The sequence below is a fragment of the Quercus lobata genome, chromosome 11, assembly GCF_001633185.2.
Source record: "Quercus lobata isolate SW786 chromosome 11, ValleyOak3.0 Primary Assembly, whole genome shotgun sequence".
NCBI lineage: Eukaryota > Viridiplantae > Streptophyta > Magnoliopsida > Fagales > Fagaceae > Quercus > Quercus lobata.
Window position 1 is genome coordinate 47,693,125 of NC_044914.1, and position 22,296 is coordinate 47,715,420.

Here is a 22,296-nt window from a genome sequence, read left to right on the forward strand (position 1 = left end):
AAATTTACAAGGATTGCTCTTGCTTGTGAGAATTAGATAAAAATCGAATTCTACTAGAGCATGCTTCTAAACGAAGCTTCCTCCAAGCAATAAAATTGAAAGGAAGCTTCCTTTTCATTCTTCCTTGCATCCCTAACCTTTCTCAGGAATCTTTGAATTATTAAAACTGACTGAAAATTTTCACTGGCATTTCAATAGGTAAAATGGGTTACATGGCTAAAGAAGTTGGAACTAAGGTCTTAGATTCCTTTCTTGATTTAAAAAGAATATAGGGTTGTGCAATGTGGTTCTTTGTCATCTAAAAAGAGATGTAGAAGAAAAGTGCAAGCAAAGTTGCTGAATGGACTCAAAGCAACTCGATCGGTGGCTTTATTGTGTCAAAAATAGCCTTTTTTGATTCGATGTTTGGAAAACTTGAAAAGCGTTGTTTTTCTTTGTCTTGACTAGATGCAAAAGTTTATTCCTTTACCAGTCCAATTTATGGAGGGAATCGTGATTCTTAAATTAGTTTTTCATTTTATAAGTTTTAGGTAGAGGGTAAAGTTCAGGTATAAATTTATTTATTTTTGAGATAAAGGTATAAACTTATTAAATGTGTGTAACTTACCGGTAATAAAAAAAATCTTTCACAAACAATCAATTGTAGCTCTAACTTCTTCTCAAAAAAAAAAAAAAAAAAAATTGTAGCTCTATCTATAGAGATCCTTAATATATATTCGTTTAGTTAATTTTACAAAAGTCATTCATATTCATACAACCATACAAACCATATTTATGTGAAATAATATTCTCTTCACTTTGAATAACTATCATATGCACCAATTTTATAGTTGTGAGTGGTCTAATCTATGGAGTAAGCACATAAAATACCATCTCTCTTTTTCTCAAAAAAAAAGAAAAAGAAAAAAAGATACCACCTCTCTTATTTCACGTTAAAACTTTATTCCTTTTATGTAACAAAATTTATGGCATTACCTTATTTATAAATTTAAATGACTTGATAATTGATATTAGATTTTCCTTTAGGCTTGTAAGGTTTAATTTAAACCATAAAATAGAATAATTTGAGATGAAGATAATCATTTTTTCAAGGCATGTAGACTAGAAGGATAAATCATGCTATATAACTTGGAAAGTATCTATTTTCCTACTGACAAATACAAAGAAACTTTTAAATTTTGAAAAATTTCCTCTTCGCTTTTGTGATTTTTTTATAAAGAATATATATATATATATATAATTTGATTTTGTCACCCACTAGTCATATATATATATATATATGTATGTATGTTTATATTCACATATATGTGTGTGCATATTATTACAGTGAGATTGAATCTTTATTATTACAGTTTGTGTATATATCCATGTCTTCTCCTTTGATGAATCTTGTATTCATGTTAAATGTTGGGTATGAGATGCTGGAACAACATATTAGTGTAAATAGTATTTTTAACTATATAAAAAAAAACATAATAATAATAATACATGATTATACAAACAAAACTCCTTAAACTAGCATATTGTGGTACTAGACAATTGCAACTTTACAAGTGTCTCTTGAACATGCCCATATGGAGATGGATATGACATTTTAAATGTGTGACCCATCTCTACCAATTCAACACCAAATTCATCAATAGTCTTTGTGTACAAGAGTGGTATTGCTGTCTCTTCTATTGAAAAGATCATGGATGGAATCTTTCTCACTTCTTTTTTTTTTTTTTTTTAAATATGGAATCTTTCTCACTTGTTGTAAGTAAAAGTAAGAATCTTCTTATAAAAAAAAATCATACAAAATTCGAATATTAATAAAATTAAACCCTTTTTATTTTGGTAATATGATTATACTTTTTTTTTTTTAGCAAAGGTAACATGATTATACCTTTTTAAAATTTTTTTTTTTTTAATAAGGTAATATGATTATACTTGGCAACAAAGAAATAGGTCCATTATTATAGATTATAGTCATTAAATATTTTCTCACTTTTCACCGTCTCCAATATGGCAAGTGCACGAGACTATTAGAGAGAGCCATTGGGGAAACCAAAAGGGCCTCTACCCAAATCCAATATTTGTGCTTTTCTTGTGCATGCAATCATGGACAATACTGTGCTTTATGCTGTCATTGAGCTGTACTGGAATTACAAAACTATCCTCTTCTACAAACTAGCCACTAGCCACCTTAAAAATGTTACTTTTTTTTTTTTTTTTTTTTTTGCTGAAATAAAAAATGTTTACTTATATTATAGTGTATTTTTCCCCTTGTCATTCTACTTGTTATTAGAGCATATAAGGATGAAATAAATAAGAGCAAGGTTTTTATGCAATTTAGTGTGTGTTTGGGTCCAAATTAAAAAAAAAAACTAGTTTATTTTTGTTATTATTTATGAGTTCTATTGCACTTTTTAGTACTCTTCATGAGTCTCACTGTACTATTTCGACTAATTTTTACCTTTATTTACAGTACTTTTAGCAAAAAAATTTTAATTTTAGCAAAATAAGTAGATTCCAAACAGACCTTTAGTGTATTTATCAATCACGTAGTGGATTGCTTACAAATTTCTGCCACTTAGTTTGCATAAAAATTTTGTCCAATAAATAATCAAGAATGAAATAGATCCTTATTACTTTATATATATATATATATAATTTTTTTTTTTCTGTGATTAGTTTGGTTTTTAGAGATACAAATAATGCTAATATGTGGTATATTGATTTAAAAGTTTTTTTTTTGTTAAGAAGCTTTAAAATTTAAATAAATTAATTAGAACTTATTAATTTTTTTTAATATGAGTAATTTGATATTAAATAAAAAATTCTTAATAAATTAGATAGAGTTTGCTCTATAAATCTTTTAATTTTAAAATATTTAGCTATTAATATTATTAATCAAATATGTTTAATATATTTATTATATTCTAGAGAGGTTACTTTGGTCTTTTCACAACATCAACAACGATCATTTCCCCCCCCAAAAAAAAAAAAAAAAAAAAAATTCAGCAACAATCATATGGGCCAACAGTGACCTCGAAGCCTCGAACCACATCATGACTAGACTAACCTCAAAATTTACAAAAACAAATTTGGGCCTGTGATTCCTATTTGAGCAATAATTTTTATATTTCAAACACATTTACACAATTTTTCATCTAAATATACTTCAAAAAATTATAAAAAACTACAAAAATCCCATCTCAAACTACAGTTAGATTTTTATTTTTGGCAAATTACACCTTACCCATTTGTAGTTTAGTTGAAATTTAAATTGCCTACCTATGGTAACACTTTATTTACATGAGGTTTGATCGAAATTTAAGTTGTCTATCTGTGATTTAAAATCCTATTATGCAAGTGTTCCGTTAGATTTTTTTTTTTATCTTATATTTTGATTTTTTAAATATATTTTTAGAGGAGAAAAACATAAAAGTAGAGTAAAATTACATATTTAATCATGTTTTTAACAAATATGTGTTATGAAAATCTAATTGAACTAGCCTTAGGTAGTAAAATGTTAAATTTCAAACAACAGTCAACTTAAATTTCAACTTAACTAAGCAAGTTGTAATTACTAAGGAGGTGTTTGGTAATGTTGTTCTAGTGACGTTGTTTGTATTTTTTAAAAATACATATAGATAAAAAAATGTATAAAAATATGTGTAATATTATTTAAACACTGGAAAGTATTGTTTTAGTTTCACTACCATCAACTCTTAAGACTGATCTGGAGTGGTCCATCCAAACCATCATCTCTAACGTGACTGAGTTAGCAAAGTCTTTGGCTAGTTGTTCTTTTTGTTTGGGTTAGAAGGTGTTGTAATTCTACAGCACATGTAGCTGCTAAATTTGCTTTAAGCTCTTTTTTGTCTTTTCTTTTCTTCAAGGATTATCTTCCCCCAAGCGATTTTAGCTGTTTTTAAGGAAGAGTCCAAACTTTGTTCTTCGTTCATTTTTCAGCAATAGATTGAAGCTTATCAAAAAAAGAAAAAAGAAAAAAAAAAGTTACACTACCAAACTAGGGATGGCAATTTTTCCCCACCCCGCTTAACCCGCCCCTCCCCGCTTCGTCCCGCGCGGGTTTTCCCCGCCCCGCAAAGTCGGTGGGGCGGGGATGGGGCAAGATTTTAACCCCGCACCACGGGGCGGGGCGGGGCGGGGATGAGTTTAGGCTTTTTAGACCCACCCCGCCCCGCCCCGTCCCACGTTACTAAAGGTTATAATTGTAAAATTTTCATACTCTAAAACCTTACTATTTAAACAAACATATTAATATTAGCATATTTTATTCTACCCAATGTGATTCTCTGCCTTTATTTTGTTGTGTTATATTATGAGATTTTTATTTATTTTTTTATTTTAATGATTGTCTTGTTAAACACTTGGATATATTATTCAATTTTTTCTAAAAATTGATTTGATTTGATGGGATAAATTTAGTTGTAATTTCAAGTATATTTTTATTAACGAAATAGGTTTCATTAAAAAAATTGTACTAGTTGTAGGGAAAATTAACAAAAAGTAGAGTTTTACGGGGTGGGACGAGGCTTCGTGGGGCCCTAAGGGGCGGAGATGGGGTAAGAAAATATTCGCCGTCATGCGGGGCGAGACGGAGATGGGGTAAGACAAAATCATGCGGAGCGGGGACGAAGACCCCATCCTTCGACCCCGCCCCGCCCCGCCCCATTACCATCCCTATACCAAACCACGCCTAATTTGCATTCTTTTTTCTTTTGTACTTAAAAAAAGAAGTAATAATGAGCAATAATAAGCAAAATACCAAAAGTAGTACTAGTATAGTAAAGTATACACGCTTTCGTAGTATTCACTTCCGGCACAAATCAAAATCCACACGAAACCTGCCACGTGGCTAAATCATCAAATCAGCGGCGGGGAGATCGGGTGCAAAGTGGGAAAAACAAACCGCTAAAACACGGAATCAGAGGAAGCTTCTAACAATACGACGCGTTGATTGAGTTTGAGATTTGAGTTCAGAGTGAGACTGTTAGAGAGAGAGAGAGAGAGAGTGTTTCGCTTCGTGAAGAAGTAGAAGACTTGTTTTTAGATCTCTCTCTTAAAACTATAAAATCTCTATAAAACAAGCAATGTTATTTATTTAAATATATATGTATTTTTTCTATTTATTTTGATTGTGTTTCAGAAACTCAGAACTCGTTGAGTCACACTCTCTCTACTGAGTCGCCGGGTTGAAAAGTCAGAAGAAACTCTTCAAAGTCAAAAAAAAAACACACAAATTCTCTTTTTTTTTGTTTGTTTCTTTGTTTTTAAGGTAAAGGGTATCCGAGGCTTCTCTTTTTTTTGGCGGGAAAGTTGAAGCTATTCTTTGATTCTTTCACTTATAATTCTCTGACCTAGAGAGAGAGAGAGAGAGAGAGAGAGAGAGAGATGGGAATATCGGACAATGCGAAGGGGCTGATACTAGCGGTGGCGTCGAGTGTGTTCATTGGGACGAGCTTCATCTTGAAGAAGAAAGGTCTTAAACGAGCTGGTTCCACTGGTACTCGTGCAGGTTTGTCATTTTTTCTTTCTTCTTTTTGTTTGTTCAATTGGTTATTTTGAAGTTTGTATCGGATCGCTATGGAGAGTTTGTTTGGCGGAGAAATCGGTGAATTTAGTTTGGATTGAATTTCAATGTATTAGTTTTTAGATGCATTGTGTGCTTGTGTTTGATATAGAGGTTTAGTTTGATTTTGGTTTTTGAAGTTTGAATCTTTGTATTTGATAGGAAAGAAAGATTCAGTTTTTTTTTTTTCACTGATTGAAGTTGGTAGTGTTGGGATTTTAATTACCGAGAAATACTGTTAGACACATCGGAGTGTAAATATAGAGTGCGAAGGTTGTTGAATTTCGAGGTGGGGTTTCTTTTTTAAATAGTAAATTGTTGTTGTTAACTAAGAAAAAATGTTTGTTTTTTATTTTTTATAATGTAAAATGGCATTTCCTCATGTTTCTAACAATTATTTCCAGGTTTTAAATCCCCCTCTTCTACATAAAATGTTTCAAAAAAGAAATATATATATATATATATATATATATATATATATATATTGAGCACACTGATAGTGCTATCGGAATGTTTAGAAAATTGGAGCCAGTTGCTTTGGTTAGGCAGTTATGAGTGGCTTCTAATGGGTTTTGAACTATTAGCCCCCAGTTGCTATTGGGGTAGTCTGTTTTGTAATACCCAGTTGAGATTGATTCATGGAAAGTTTAGAGGAAGAGGAGGAGAGTTAAAATGAGAGGGAAATGCTTGAAGTTTCTTGTTGCTATTATTGTCCTTGATCTGTCCAGTGTTGAACATGAATGCAAGCTGTACGTTTTCTGGGGCCACTTATGTCATTGCTTTTTTTGCATGTGGACCATGTGTCCAGTTCAGCACTGGATTGGATAGGAGCTATGCCCTTTTCTTTAAATTGTCATTATTGACTTTCTTGTTTTTGTTGTTTCTAAATGAGGTTGTCAATGTCTTTTTCACTGCGTGCAATTATGAAGTTGTCATGTTTCTTCGACATTTTACCCCCCAAAAACGTTTTCCTGTGCTGCCTGTTTATTGTTTGTATCCTGATATGTCTCAGTTATGAAAAACCAAAAATCTAGTTGCCTGTCTATTCAAGTGAGTCATGAATAAGGAACTGTTAGTGACTAAACTATGGTTGTTTGATAGAGTAAAATTTTTAGATATAAATTTCAAAATATGTTAGAAATATACAAGATGATGGGTTAAACACTAAACAGAAGTTACCATTCTTCTCATGAATTGAGGAAAAGGATATTAAACTTGGAATGCATTAAGGTTTAGTTTCAATATGTTTGACAATAGCAAAATTTTGAATTAATTATCAAACACAAATTTTCACTTATTAAAAGATAGAAAGCTAGTATTGTTGAATAGCTTATTGTAATGCTGTTATGTTATGTGCTGTCAATCCTAGATTTTATTGAGGTTATGTATGCCTTTTGTTTCCCATAACTGACTTTTGTTTCTTTACTAATGTAGGAGTAGGAGGTTATACTTATTTGCTAGAGCCACTTTGGTGGGCAGGCATGGTGACAAGTAAGTATAGCAATAGTGATCCTACTCTCTCTCTCTCTCTCTCTCTCTTCGAAATGGTAGGCAGAATTGTATAATAGCTTTGATCTTATACTTAAATATTTCTGGACAATATAGTGATCGTTGGAGAGGTTGCAAACTTTGTGGCTTATGTCTATGCTCCAGCAGTTCTAGTAACCCCACTTGGTGCACTGAGTATAATTATCAGGTAAATGCGAATGTGAGATTTTCTTATATGTGGTAATTTCATATGGGAAACTGTTTGAAGTTTGTTTCATTATATATTTGATTAAAATATGTGTGCAGTGCTGTTTTGGCTCACTTCTTGTTGAAGGAACGCCTGCAGAAGATGGGTGTTGTAGGATGTGTATCCTGCATTGTGGGATCAGTTATAATTGTAATCCATGCACCTCAGGAGCACACTCCAAGTTCTGTACAAGAAATCTGGATCTTGGCGACACAACCAGGTATATACAAATGTGTGCATGTCTAGAGTTTAGACCCCCCCCTGCCCCCCTTTTTATTTCTCTATCTTCGATGTTATTTGTGATTGACTGTTTATATTCTTGAGATTACTAATTGTTTTTCCTTTCCGTTTCTCTTTCAACAGCCTTTCTAATATATGTTGTAGCTTCACTTTCAATAGTGCTGGCCTTTATTTTGCACTTTGAACCTCGCTGTGGGCAGACAAATATACTAATCTACTTGGGAATTTGTTCTTTAATGGGTTCACTTACGGTAAAATTTTATTTTTATTTTTGAATTTTTTTTATCAAAAGGTTATCTATTATATATTGTACTATGTCATCAAGTTCCTATGGCATTTAAATTTCACAATGTAGTATTAATAATTTAATACCATCCTAATCATTTATCTTTGAAACCTTCCTGCACTTTGATTCAGGTTGTAAGCATAAAGGCCATTGGAATTGCAATTAAGCTTACATTGGAGGGAGTAAGTCAAATGGCTTATCCTCAGACTTGGTTTTTTTTCACTGTAGCGCTCATCTGCGTCATTACACAATTAAATTACCTGAACAAGGTGAGTATGGTGTTATCATTGTTGGCGGTGTTACTATTCTCTGGTTGGATTTATATCATGCTAGGAAATCAAATCTCTACCTACTGTGCATACTATAATTATTTGGCATATGAAAAATTAAATATAAGATATTTCAAATCCAAGTTGATTACTTGCTTTCCCTTGTAGAGGGCTTGAATGTTACTCTTATTTTTATCAAAGTCTTCAAGCTAGAATGTAGTGGTCAGACAACCTTGGTGTGATAGCAAGCACCCTTCATCCAAGCAAATGTGTCACAGGTTTGAGTTCAGGAATTAGCCTCTCTAAAGATTGGGGATAAGGTTGTCACTGAACACAGGAGTCTTGGATCAAGCATTCATAATTTTCAACTGTATTTATATTTGAATGTCAATTTAATGGCATGAGTCATATGTCTGGAGCCTTAATGATCTGTGTCAATTTTCAGGCCTTCAAATTTATACACACAAGTGTAAATTGGGCACATAAGACTGTAAGTTGGCTCCAATTAGGCATTCCGTGTATGCACCTGTCTGCTCTCGTCCTTAAGGTTTTCCAGTGAAATCATACCTCTGTTAATGCAAAATATTGAATACATTGATGCCACTTCATAGAAACTTAAGTTTCTAAATAGTGTATGCTACTTAGATGGCTATTCCATCAATATAAGTTGGTTTTCAGGCTTTCTTTTAGTCCAAGTCTGTGTTGAAGTTTTTTTAATACCATGCCAAATGAAAGGGCCAGTTTCTCATGTTTGCTGATGTTTCTGGCATCTTCATTTCAGGCATTGGACACATTCGATGCAGCAATTGTTTCTCCAGTATATTATGTAATGTTCACAACTCTGACTATCATTGCTAGTGCCATAATGTTCAAGGTAGATATCTCAAACATATCCTGAAATATGCTTCTGATGCTACATGATGCTTTTGTAATTTGCATACATTACTGAGAAATGGTGAGCTGTAATATTTTTCTTCTTGAATATTGTGCAGGATTGGTCAGGTCAGACTGTCAGCAGCATTGCCTCTGAGATATGTGGATTCATCACTGTGCTTTCAGGAACAATCATACTTCATGCGACCAGAGAACAGGAGCCACGTCCTGCTCTAGGTAATTTAACTTAATTATTCTAAAAATGCTTTTATTACCTTTGATTTGATACAGATCTAATCTATCATAGTTGATATGTTCTTGTGACCCTTTCAATATCTCCTTGGAACTCCATTTAATGTTAATAACTCAAACCCGTATACATCATTTAGTAAAACTTAAGCACTGACAGTTTCAAGAAGTATACAAGCATTAGACCATACGTGTTGGCACAAACCACGAGGATGTCAGAAATGAAACTTGATTTCTGCATAATCTATATCACCCTTGGACTGATGCCAATTGATTTTTTTGACTCTGACGAAACTTGCATTTGATCCCAACAAGGTCTGATATTAAACCCTGCCAAAGAGAGAAACTGACCTGGATAGTAGAAAATTCATAGTGTGTATTTTACAAGTAAAGATACAGGTCTTCATTGGAAATAGTGGTTGGATTAGCATATTGAGTGGATTCCTCACAAGGAGGCCTTTTGAGATTACAGAAAACCAAATTATTGCTTATGGACTGCAAGCTTTTTATCCTACCTAAGGTCCTGGTGGTAATTCTGAGTTGTTTAGAAAGAGGGTTTTCGTCTTTTTTTTTCTTTTTTTTTTTAAATTTATTTTTCGGGTATGACTGCACCTATAGTTTGTGTGAATGGTGGGTCCTGTTGTGCCTTCTTAAATGTACTTGTTTGTCAAGGAGCAGGACTGAATTATTTTTTAGAGTTATGGGTAATCTTCAAGATATATATAGGTAAATACTTATTTGACTACAATGGGGTAGTACCCTCATCTACTTGTCCTCTTTCTTTGGAACTGGTAATTGTGGATTAAGCTGCTGTCTTGGACTGGGGCTAGATCCTGATTGGTTAATGAAAGGAAAGGAAAACTTGTTGTAGCTGAATTCGAGGACAGCAAGGCCTCCAGAACAGGGAGATAGAGAGATGAGATAGGAAGAATAGGTAATCTGTTGAACATTTTGCTTGAACTGCATTGGTCATGGCCTTGGCCTTTATACAAGATTGCTCTGTCACTCTCACTAACTCACTCTTCACAACAATAACCAACTAACTAACCCACTCAGCACTAACTAACAACAGTTACAGTTACTTCACTTAACCAAACATTGACTCACTATTAACCATAGTTAACTAACACAAGCAGTAACTAACACAGTAACAATAGTGTGAACAGTAAATCAATACAACAGTACATTGATGGTAAATCCTAACAGGTTCTCCATGCCTGTCTGGGTGATGAATGTTATCTCAGAACTGCAGATGTTATTATTTTAGGTAGAATAATATAACAGACTATCTCCTTTTGTGGCTCATTAACAGTGTGGCCAATTATCTACCTACCTAATCTTGATAATTTTTACACCAGTTTTAATCATAGAATTTATCCTGGATGGAGCAACTGATGGTGTGCTGATTTTCTGTAATAATTTTTGTTGTTACCTTTTTTTCTGGTACATTTGTTGGGATCCTTAATACCTTAAAAAACTGTTGTGCCTGTTTTTTAAATGAAATGCTCCTAGAGCTGTCCTCCGTACAATCTTAAAGATAGACTAAGAACTCATAATTGTTTACACAGTGGGGGTTTTATTGCCTCATCAAGCCTTTAGTTTATGATGGTACTTTTGCTATTAACTGCAGGGACTGTAACGTGGTACGTTAGTGGGGATTCAGTGAAGAGTTTTGAAGATGAACATTTGATCACCATACGTAATTCAGAAGGTCTTGAACAATGAGTTTTTCTTGCAAGAGAAATTATCCACTGGCCATGGCGCGAAGTAACCTGCAACTTGTTAAGATATTGCTTGTGCAGAATGATGAGCTCCTTATTTTCTCTAGACAAACCTTGGGATATCAATAGTTGGTTGCAACATATCTTCCCTTGTTCATGAGAAGCCAGGGGACAAGGTCCTTGGAACGCCTGAATCTATGGTTGATGCGCTATAGTTTTTTCACTCAAAATGGTGGTTGGAGCTGTATCAGCATTCAGCAGGAAGTGGAGATACCGAAAATGAGCTGATGGCAGGTTTCATCATCTATAATAAACAGTTCAGGATTTTTTGCTGTACATATTGATGGTTCAGTTGAGGGTTTATATCGTTCGATTCTTTTTTCACTTTTGAGTTTGTTTAATTTAGTGTTTTTTACTTGATCAATTTTCAGCATAAAGTTCCGTGATCATTAATTAATAGTAACATAGTTAAAAGATCGAATACATGCCAATTGAATTGGCAAAACCAACTGGATGAGCTTGTTTGGATTAAACATCATGTTGTGGTTTGAACTTTAAAGCTGCGGAGTAGCAATAATTATAGATATAATATACATGCATCGTTACTTTTACAACATATGGATCACATGATTTTCTGTTGGATCCACAGACTAAAAGAGAGATAATGCATATGCCATATGCCATATGCCATATGCCCGATGCATGATTTACATTCTCATGGACTAGGCTGCAGGAATTTTCTCTTTGCGAATTTCAAATTTTGGCAAAAACTCAACTTGACCCTTTTTTTGATTTGTTGGTGGTAGATGCGCTGGTGCATACTTTGACTGTAAAATTGTTCACAGTTTTTATTTGTTTTTGTTTTTTTTTTTTTGTTTTTTGTTTTTTTGTTTTTTTGTTTTTTGTTTTTTGTTTTGTTTTGTTTTGTTTTGTGTGGAGAAGAAGTTCACGTTCAGAGCTAAACATGACAAAGCGAACAAATTTCATTACCAAATTAACGGTTAAGCAATGTTTTAGTCCCTAAACTGTCTTTTGTGGCCCTTGTCCTTAGTTCTCCTTTAAGGTGACCTCAGCATATATTCTTGATACAAAAATGGACTCCATTAATTTGTGAAATCTTAAGCAATATATTTGTGACTAAGGGTCCGTTTGGATACAGCTGAAAACTGAAAACTGAAACTGAAAACTGAAAAACACTGTAGCGAAATAATTTTTAAATGTGTGGATAGTATTGTGGGACCTATTTTTAATGAAAAAGTTGTTGAAAAGTGAAATTTGTGGGTCCGTAAACAGTACATGATGTGCTGTGATTGGTCCAAAAAAATTTGAAAAGTCAAAGTTTGCGGCTACTGTTCATTGAACAGTGCATGAATAGTAGCCGCAACACCCAAAACGCTCCAAAACGCGTGAAAAAAAAAAAAAAAACGTTTTGGAAAAACACAAACGCAGGATTGGGCAGAAAACGCCCAATCCAAACGCAACCTAAGTGTAAAATTAATCATGACAAGTTTTACACCATCTCAATTCTCTCTTGATTAGCTACATAATTTCAAGATTAAATTTTGGAAAGGTGGTAGTCTAAAGTTGCTTAAAAAAAAGTGGTTTTTTTTTTTTTTTTTGACAAGAAAAACTAAGTGGTTTTTGAAGCTTATAGATTGCTAGTTCTAAATTTAGTTCATTCCTATTTTATATTAAAAAGTTATTGAAAAAAGGGATCTTTTACCCTCTTTTTGGATTTCGGAGAGAATGAGAAAGGGGATGAAGGTTTTCTCTTTGACATTGTGAACTCTCCAAATAGCAATGCCTGATGTGATACGATCTCATTGTCTTATTAGCTAGTTATGACAAGAACTTAGTAGTTTAAGATGAATAATATAAAATAGATATGTGGTGATATCTATTTAGTATGGGTGTGGTTATAAGGGATGAAAAAGGATTGCTAATAAATTAATAATAGGTGCTTTGAGCAAAGTAAGAAAGGATAATTTATGATGCAGAGGAAATTGAAGCAATTCCAGTAGCGGGAGCAATAATAACTTGTCACTTGTCAGGAATGTTGTTTGGGATGTGATTCTAGAAGGCAATTTCTCTAACAACTGTGCGTGTCCAAAGAACATAATACATCTACGAAGGGACATTCTTGATGAAGCAAAGGAGCAACCATAGACAATTTAGGAGGCGAGAAGTGCATCATGTAGGTGAGAGGGACAAGAAATTTGCCGACATTTTGGGTAATATCTACTCCACATATAGAAGATGTGACCCTTTTGACTTTTGAGTGATTGGATAATGGATGTACTGAATTGCATGGTTTACACACTTCCAACATGATGCGATGCTAGTGAACGAATAAAATGCCTTTTTTTTTCATTAAGAAGATGGTACCCATTAAAGTTGTATTAAATATACTAAAATAACCTCATATTTTATGGGATTGAGAGAAAGTGACAATGCATGTATGTGTTTTAGAAGCACAAAAAGTGATTGCAGTATGTTGCATTAAATGCTTCCTTATTGAATGCCTTATAACAACCATTAATCGGACCCCAAAAAAAAGAAAAAAAAAACAATTACATTAGCTTGAGGAATAAACTTTATTGGGAATGTTGGTGTTTGGGATGTAATTCTCCAACAATTGTGTAAGCATCCATCCAACAAACCAAATCTATCTAGAGTGGGACACATTCTTGATGAAGCAAAGCATAGCCTTAGACAATTTAGGTGGGTAGTGCAAAATTTAGGTAAGAGAGGTAACAAAGTTATCCGATGCTTGGCAAAATATATCAACATGTAGAAGACATGAGTGCTTGGATAAAGGATATACCAAATTTCTTGGTTACACACATCAAATCTAATTCAACGCATGTTAATGAATATAATGCTTATATTTTTTTACATTAATAGAAAAAAAGAAGATAAGCAATTGATAACAATATAGTAAAAGTGCGTTGAGTAAACTTCTTTTTTTGGACAACTCATTGATTGACTTAAAGATTGAAAATCAAGAGCTTCCTAAACTAATAAAATTGTGGATTTAAGTCTATCTAGAGCACCTCTTAGAAGTATTATTATTATTTTTAAAAGTTTTAATTAGAAATGACACAATTATTAACTAAATAAATAAATAAATAAACACGCAGTTATATTCTTATGGTCCATATGGATTAAGAGAGGAGGGAAGTAGAGTAGAATAGAGCAAATTTGACCCAAAATTAACATATTTTTAACCAATTCTATTCTACTCCTCATTCTTCTCCCCTTAAAGTGCCTCTTGTTTTATATTAGAGTTACCACCAACCAAGTTTAACAATATATATATATATATATAATTCATAAAAAATATATATAAATATTTTTTTAAATGTTAATATAATAATAAAAACTAAGGGTTGTAAAACTTCCACACTTAAGAATGTGGATAACTATTTTTAAACCTTAAAAAAAAAAAAAAAAACCAATAAATTGAAAAGGAGAGGATTACAATTTTTTTTTTTTGGGGCTCAATCTTAAATCTTAAAAAGGGAAAGAAAATGAATTTCAGTCTTTACAAGACACAAAAAAAAGTCTATTCAATTTTTTATATCTTACCTAAATGGTATTTGAGATAGTACTAGATGGACCTGTCACAACACAAAAATAAAAATATAAAAGAGGGTGAAAAATTAGACATTTGTTTTTAGTGCTTTTAGGACCACAATTTATTTTACCATTTTTTACTACAATTTTATTGTGGTAGACTATAAAAATTGCCTATCACTTACATGAAACTATTATTTTTTCTTGGGTTTCACTAAGGTGTGTCATTAAGTTATATATTAATAATCCATTTTAAAAAATTTTTTATAATAAAATAAAAAAGTGATAATTTTTTTACTAATTTTTCATTATAAAATTTTTAAAATGAATAAATAATATGTGCCATAAGATAACAACCTACATTAACCCGATCTTTTTTTTTCTTTATAACTTTACGTAATAAAAATTTTTTCTTTCCAAAAGAATAATAAAAAGATTTGATCATTGTTGTTCAGAACAAAAATCAAACCGAATATGCACCCAAAAAAAAAAAAAAAAAAAAAAATCAAACCGAATGTTCTTATTCGACTCTATACAACTAAAAATAAACTAAAAAAATCTCAGCAAGAATCTACTTTTTCATCCTCTGAAAGATTTACGCAGACATAAAAGCCCACATCACAACCGTCCATTCCATCATCCAAATCACAACTTCCCCCACATTGACTCTTCACCGTCCGATCCACTCCCACTATATATATAAAACCCTCAAACCCCTTTCCTTTTTCTCTTCGCTATCAACAAACCAAAACCAAAACGCAAACGCAAACCCAAATCTTTCGAACAAACACGCAAAAAAGCACGCAAACAATGGCGGCAACAGTGTCTCCATGGGCCAAACCAGGCGCGTGGGCTCTAGACGCCGAGCAACACGAAGAGGAAGAGCTTCTCCAACAGCAACAACAGCAACAGCAGCAGAATTCCGCGATTCACGCCGAGCCGCTCGCGGATTTTCCTTCGCTTTCGGCGGCGGCGGCTTCGGCTCCGGCCAAGTCGAAGAAGAAGAAGGGTCAGACTCTGTCTTTGGCCGAGTTCAGTACTTACAAGCCGGGCCAAGCTCAGCAAAAGCAGTCTCATCAGCAGCCGCAGGGTTTAACGACTGAGGAGCTTTTGGCTCTCCCTACTGGACCGCGCCAGCGGACCGAGGAAGAAATCGAGCGCGATCGAACCCGGATCGGCGGCGGGTTCAAATCTTATGGCTTGAGTAACGGGGACTCGGGTTCTCGCTGGGGGTCTTCTAGGGTTTCCGATGAGGGGAGGAGGAATCGGGAGTCGAATCGGGAGCCGTTGGGGCCGTCTCGGGCTGATGAGACCGACGATTGGGGAGCCGCGAAGAAAACTTCGATCGGAAGCAACGGTTTCGATCGGAGGGAGAGAGGAGAGAGAGGGGGAGAGAGAGGAGGAGAGAGAGAGAGAGGGGGTTTCTTCAATTCGCAGTCGAGGGCGGATGATTCGGACAATTGGGGGTCGAGCAAGGCGTTTGCGCCGACGGAGGGGCGGAGGTTTAGCTCGGAGAGGAAGGTGGTGGGGTTTGCTTCGAATGGCGGCGCGGATTCGTCGGAGAATTGGGGGAGGAACAAGAAGGAGGAGAGTGTGGCTGCTGGTGGCGATAGGCCGAGGCTGAATTTGCAGCGGAGGACTTTGCCTGTTGTGAATATTGAGAAGCAGGAGGGGGAGGAGACGGAATCGAAGGTTTTTGTGCCGGTGGCGGCTGCGCCGCGTTCTGTGAATCCGTTTGGGGAGGCGAGGCCGAGGGAGGATGTGCTGGCGGAGAAAGGGCAGGATTGGAAGAAGATTGATGAGCAGCTGGAGGCTGTGAAGATTAAGGAGACTGCGCCGGAGAAGTTGGAGAGGAGGAGGTCGTTCGGGCTCGGGAATGGTCGGGCTGAGGATAGGACTGAGAGGACTTGGAGGAAGCCGGATTCACCATTGGAGAGTCGTCCCCAGAGGTTTGTTGAATTGTGCTATTATTGGTTTAGTTCAATGAATTGTGAAAGATTGTTACTTTGTTTGGTTTCTGATGCATATTGGTTTTTATTTCATTGTTTTGAATTATGTGAATGAAATAGCTTTTTGGGTCCTGCTTGTTTACTGTTTGATTGGTAGAAGTATTGTTTTCCAGCTCAGTTAGCATGAGAAAGTATTAGTTTCATTTGCTCTAGTAGTTCTTTAGAGAGAAAGAGAGAGAGGAGGCTGATGAGCTTTGGCTCAAGTGGTGCTTCCTTCTCCCATAAGAATGGGTGGAGGTTAAGGTTGTGGTTGTGGGTTCAAAACCTGTGTTTGTAACTTACAACAACTACAACCAAGACTTAGTCCCAAAACTTTGGTGTCAGCCATAGATGTCAATAGACTAATCAGGGTCGTTACATGTATTCTTTCTTGCCATTGTGTTCTATCCAAAGTCATCCTCTCTATCACATACTTAATTGTTTGTAGAAGGAGGTTATGTGAATTATTAAAGAGAGTTGGTTCTTGCATTCTGATATAGTTGCAGGTTTATGCCACCCCCCTTGGTTCCTGTTTGTCAGAACATTTAGTGACTACCTTGAAGCAATGTTTTGGTTTTGAGGATAAGGGCTCTAGGCAACCATGAGGAAGAGCCTCTAGGGTTTTGGTGAACCAAAGTTTGAGGGATAAGATGCTACTGTATGCAAAAAGTACAATATGTGATGTTCATGAATTGATTATCTTGAAGATTGACATGTCGTCTGTTGTATTAGACATGTTTGTGTTTTGACTATGCTTGCTGTCATTTAGGTGCTGCTGATTGCTTTCTAGTGTCAACAGTCAGAAATCATGCACCTTTTTTAGTTCAATGGTTTTTGATGCTAACTCTGGTTCGGGATTCTTATTATATATTTAAATCTGCTCTCTTATGAATGCATTGCATTTAATTAATGGACCATGCAAATGCTTAAGGTTTTTTTTTTGAAACATTCCTGTCCTGGGACAGTTTCTAGTTCTTCTTTCACTGCTTCTTGAGACATTTGACCCATGTTGGTAACATGATGAGGTATGGAGACATGAATGGACTAAATCTTTGTATTGTAGAGGGTGAAAATTGTAGGCTGTATGGGTCGGTCATAATGTGAAACAAAATTTTCATTGTTTTCAACGTATGTGTTCTGCCTTTTGAGCTATTGCCTATTGTGTCTTCTTGTGAACTGATACACCATTGCTGCATGAAAGATGGGCGATCTACTTTTCAGCTAACAACCTGTGTTTTTGGCTCTTTGAGACACTTCTTAACGTTGATCCTTACATTTATATTCACATGCATACAGATTGGAAGTATTTAAATTTCAGCTCTAAATTGAAAGTATCTTTGGAGAACCTTACAACATTCATGAGTATAAGAAGTTGATGACTTCTATGTTGGTTGGTTTTTTGCATGCTGAAAATTGCGTAGTGTTGTAATTGTTTCTGATATTGATGTAGCAGGAAAAAGTAGGACAGGCATTGGACAACCTTGCTCGTGACATCTATGCAAATATGCAATATATTATGCATAGCCATTCCCCCCCCCCCCCCCCCCCCCCCCCCCCTTTCTTTTTAATACATATGTCAAGTGTGAGAGATATTACCACTTTAAATGCATGTAACTAGAAACTAGGGAATATCTATTCATGGTTTTCAAAAGAAGAGTTACTGAGCTTGCTCCATATTGCTTTCATTACATATTTGCCGCAACCTGATGACTAATTTTACTTTATTATTAATTTGTTTTCTTTTGGGTGCAGTGCTGAGAATGTTGAGAATGGTGTTGGTGAAGAAAATTGAGGTGATCTTATATGCAATGCTGAAGTTTGACAGAGACACTGAAATTGTGAGAAGCTTTTGGTTAATGAGATGCTTTATTTTTTTATTAGGTTAATTTATATCCTGTTTTTGGGTGTTCTGCCGTGAATGTTACTGTTGAACAGTATGGAGACAATTTTGGTAGGCTTTTAAAGTACTGACATTAGTTTGGCCTAAACGGCTTTGTTTGTAGTAGGTGTTGCAACTCAGATCCATCTTTGTTATTCACATTATTATTTACAATTAAATTTTGTTCTCATATGTTAATCACGTGTGTGGATTACGGTTCGGTTGTTTTGAAAAAGTGACTAAATAAATTAAGAGATTATATACGTGTGTTGCGTATGGATGTTATCCCTTTAAGTGTTACTACTGTTTATGAGCATTTTATTTTGTTTGTACCCTTTGTAGAAGAAATTGTCCTATTTTTATGCTATTGAGAATTGAGAATTGGAATTGGTCATAGCCAGTTCCTCTTCTTGGGGAGTAGTTTTTTTTAACTAAAATCTATTATGGATGATCTTTCAGTGGGAAAGAAGGGACATTGAATTTTAGGAGCATCTCCTCGCAGGTAGCGTTTTTATGGCGCCGCGTAGAGATACTTTCACTTGTCCCATGGGCCACAATGGTGGTTTGGATGTTGAACTTGGATTAGGCTGTCCTAAGATGGATCAATTTTAATTGGAATGAAAGGCATGCTTGGCCCATAAGAACTCCCAACTTTACAAACCAGCCTTTCCCAAATGGTACAACTCAAAGTTAAAAGGACATCGTAATTTGTGTATATATATTTTATATATATATATATATATTTGATGAACGTTTATAGGGAGAAGAGTGTGTTAGAAGTTATAGGGTTAGAGTTTGGATAAATTACAACTTAGCCATTTGTAATTTGATTGAAATTTAAGTTGTTTATATGTAGTTTGACATTTGACACTTTATTCATCTGAGATTTGATTGAAATTTAAATTGCCTATTTGTGGTTTGAAATTTCTTAATAAAAGTGTTTTGCTAGATCTTTTTTTATCTTGTATTTTTATGTTTTTCGTTTTTTTGAGGAGAAACATAAAAGTGGAGCAAAATTATATATGTAGCCATGTTTTTAACAAAGATATGCTACGGAACTTTAACTGAACTAATTTCAAACCACCCGTACTAAATGAGCCCTTAAATTTCGGCCAAACTATAAGTAGGTAAATTGTAATTTTCCCTAAAAGTTTTATAGTTCAATTGACACTTTAAAGATGCTATTACCGAAATCCTTTTCTCTCCTAACTATTGAATTACACCAAAAAAAAAAAAAAAAAACAGTGCTGAGATTCTTTTACATAGTTTGCGGTAATTATCAGAAATCTGATCGCACCACCATAGCTGTTAGGTGGAACAAACCAGCTGTTGGCTGGTATACTCTGTACACAGATTGTGGTTCAAGTGACACCCCAAGAATTGCTGGTAGAGGCATTATTATAGATTCCAATGGAAGTTAAAAGAGGTTTTCAAGAATCTTCAGCGAAAAAGAAAAAGGTTTTCAAGAATCATCGGGACCACCACCAGTGTGAAAGCTGGGCTACAGAGGCGGTGGTTTGCATTTAGTCATTCAACTTGACATTAAAGAGATGGAGATTGAGCCGAAGTTGTGGTTGAGATAATTACATTCTCTCATTATGGTATTGCAGGAGATCCTGAATAGAATTTTCCACCATTAAGTCAACCATACCTATCACTGCATACTATAAATGCTTGTGAAGTGTAGAGGGAGCAAGAACTAGAGTTCAAGTTTCCAAAAGAGAGTTTCACATATATAGATATTTAGATTAGACTAGTGTAAAATTTCTATCATATAAAAAAAAGAGAAAAAGAAAAAAAGATCAGCAACACCTGTGAAAAGTGAATAGGTGTGTGAAATTTTTATGGGTGGTAGGCTGGTAGCACAAAGGAAAAAGAAAGAAAAAAATCTCATAAAAGAGAAGCATTTGGTTTTGTTCAAGGAAAATATATCTCTAAAGTTAATAATATTTTGGATAAATTATATTTCACTTAAACCTCATTTAAACCTTAAGCTCTCAACTAGTTTCATTTAAACCTCATTTAAAAAAAAAAAAAAAATGCAACCATCTAAACCTTTTGTTGCTATCCTTCTAAAGTAGTTTGAAGCACACATGACAAATATGTTTAAATGAAATTGATCTAAAACTATAAGGTTTAAATATGTACGATATTCCTTCTCCTTGAGTAGCTACTAGCTAGTACCATAAATTTGCTTCTCTTCCAAAATAATAACCAGCCAGCGAAATTGTTTCTTTATTTGAAATAAAATCAAACTTAAGTTTTAGAGTGATTTGTTTTGAACAAACTATTTGATTTGGACTAGTTTGGCCATTGAGACGTCATGATTCATTCAGATCTATGAATCTTCAACTCGATCACAATCTTGGCTATCTGTATGTTGATCAATACTAGTTTGGCCATTAGAACATTAATTTTCAACTTGATCACGAGCTCAACTACCTGCAAGTTGATCAAATTGAGCAATCAATATGGACTCTATATCCTTTTTTTTTTTTTTGAGAATATGGACTCTATATCCTTGCACCTCCTTAAGAATGTTTTGCCATAAACTAAAAATACACTTAGGTTGCGTTTGGATTGGGCGTTTTCTGCCCAATCCTGCGTTTGCTGTATACTTATCATAGGAAATTGTAAAAAATATTTTTCGCTGAAACAAATAGATTATCGAGTTGTTTCATGGTTTCATTAATGAATCTCCTACCTTATATGATAGAGAATTTAAATGGAAAGTCCAACGACACTTATAAACTCACAATTTCATAATTTGTTAGCAAGTTGTGATTGGCGTGTGTAAATTTGTGTTTGCGGTAGACATATGTGAAAGTGATGTTAGATTAATTACAACTTACTACATTTTGAAAAAAAAATGCATATAGCATAGCTCATTTTTTAAATTTATCTTGGATACCAATTTATGTTCACAAGCACATGAGAATGGTCCAACATATAAGAGCATTCTCATATGGAAATTTTATCCCATTTTATTTTACCATCTCAAAAAGTCACTTTATCAATTATATCATATCATTTTACAATACACCAAACATCTCAACTTTTGTTTTATCATACAACACATTAAAATAATATATCCATACAATAAAATAATATATCCCCATACCATATCTATTCTCTCCCATCTCTTTCCTCTCTCTAATTTTTGTCTCTCTTCCACTGAAACCACCTACTACTTGCTGCCACCACCTCCACCATGAACAAACCCAAAAAGGCTACCGAAACTCAAACAAACCACCCCTGCCTCACCACCCATCACCCATCACCACCAAAACAAAACCCACAAATGACCAACAAAACCCAGCAAAATCAAACCCACACCAATCCAATAATATCACCACAATCGGAACCAAATAAAACCCACAAATGAACAATGAAACCCAGCAAAATCGAACCCACACCAATCCAACAATATCATTGAAATCAGCACCAAACAAAACCCACAAATGACCAACAAATCGGAACCAAATCAGAACAGCAATATCACCACAAATCGGAACCCACACCGATTGTAGATCCACTTCAATCGCCACCAACCCATAAAAACCACAACCACCAAACCAAGGAATGATGAAGCCCAGCCACCCACACCACCAAAAATGAAACCTAGCCACCGAAAATGAAACCCACACCACGAAAGATGAAACCCAGCCATCGATCCATGAGTCCCACGCCACATCTCCACCATGGAGGCTTGATTCAAAGGAAGATAGAGAGGAAAAGAAGAAGAAAAAAGGGGTGAGAGAGAAAGAAAGGGAAAAGAGACCAGATAGGAGTGACGAAGACGAAGAGGGAAGAGAGAGTCTGAAGTGGAGAGGAGCTGAGACAATGAAGAGAGAAAGCAGCAGATATTTGTTTAGTAGGGAATAAAAAAAATATTATTT

At 34.6% G+C, this 22,296-nt stretch overlaps 2 protein-coding genes across 2 annotated transcripts; both read left to right on the forward strand.

Annotated features, from left to right (window-relative positions):
* The first annotated feature begins 5,328 nt into the window (after nucleotides 1–5,328).
* LOC115967601 (probable magnesium transporter NIPA6) lies at nucleotides 5,329–11,608 on the forward strand. Its single transcript, XM_031086732.1, has 9 exons — nucleotides 5,329–5,527; nucleotides 7,016–7,072; nucleotides 7,187–7,277; nucleotides 7,376–7,536; nucleotides 7,680–7,807; nucleotides 7,974–8,111; nucleotides 8,893–8,985; nucleotides 9,104–9,221; nucleotides 10,864–11,608. The coding sequence occupies exons 1-9, from the start codon at nucleotides 5,404–5,406 to the stop codon at nucleotides 10,956–10,958; spliced, it is 1,005 nt and encodes a 334-aa protein (XP_030942592.1). The 5' UTR covers nucleotides 5,329–5,403; the 3' UTR covers nucleotides 10,959–11,608.
* Nucleotides 11,609–15,241: 3,633 nt separating this feature from the next.
* LOC115968391 (eukaryotic translation initiation factor 4B3) lies at nucleotides 15,242–18,660 on the forward strand. The gene is made up of 2 exons (XM_031087780.1): nucleotides 15,242–16,479; nucleotides 18,271–18,660. The coding sequence occupies exons 1-2, from the start codon at nucleotides 15,341–15,343 to the stop codon at nucleotides 18,308–18,310; spliced, it is 1,179 nt and encodes a 392-aa protein (XP_030943640.1). The 5' UTR covers nucleotides 15,242–15,340; the 3' UTR covers nucleotides 18,311–18,660.
* The last annotated feature ends 3,636 nt before the right edge of the window (nucleotides 18,661–22,296 follow it).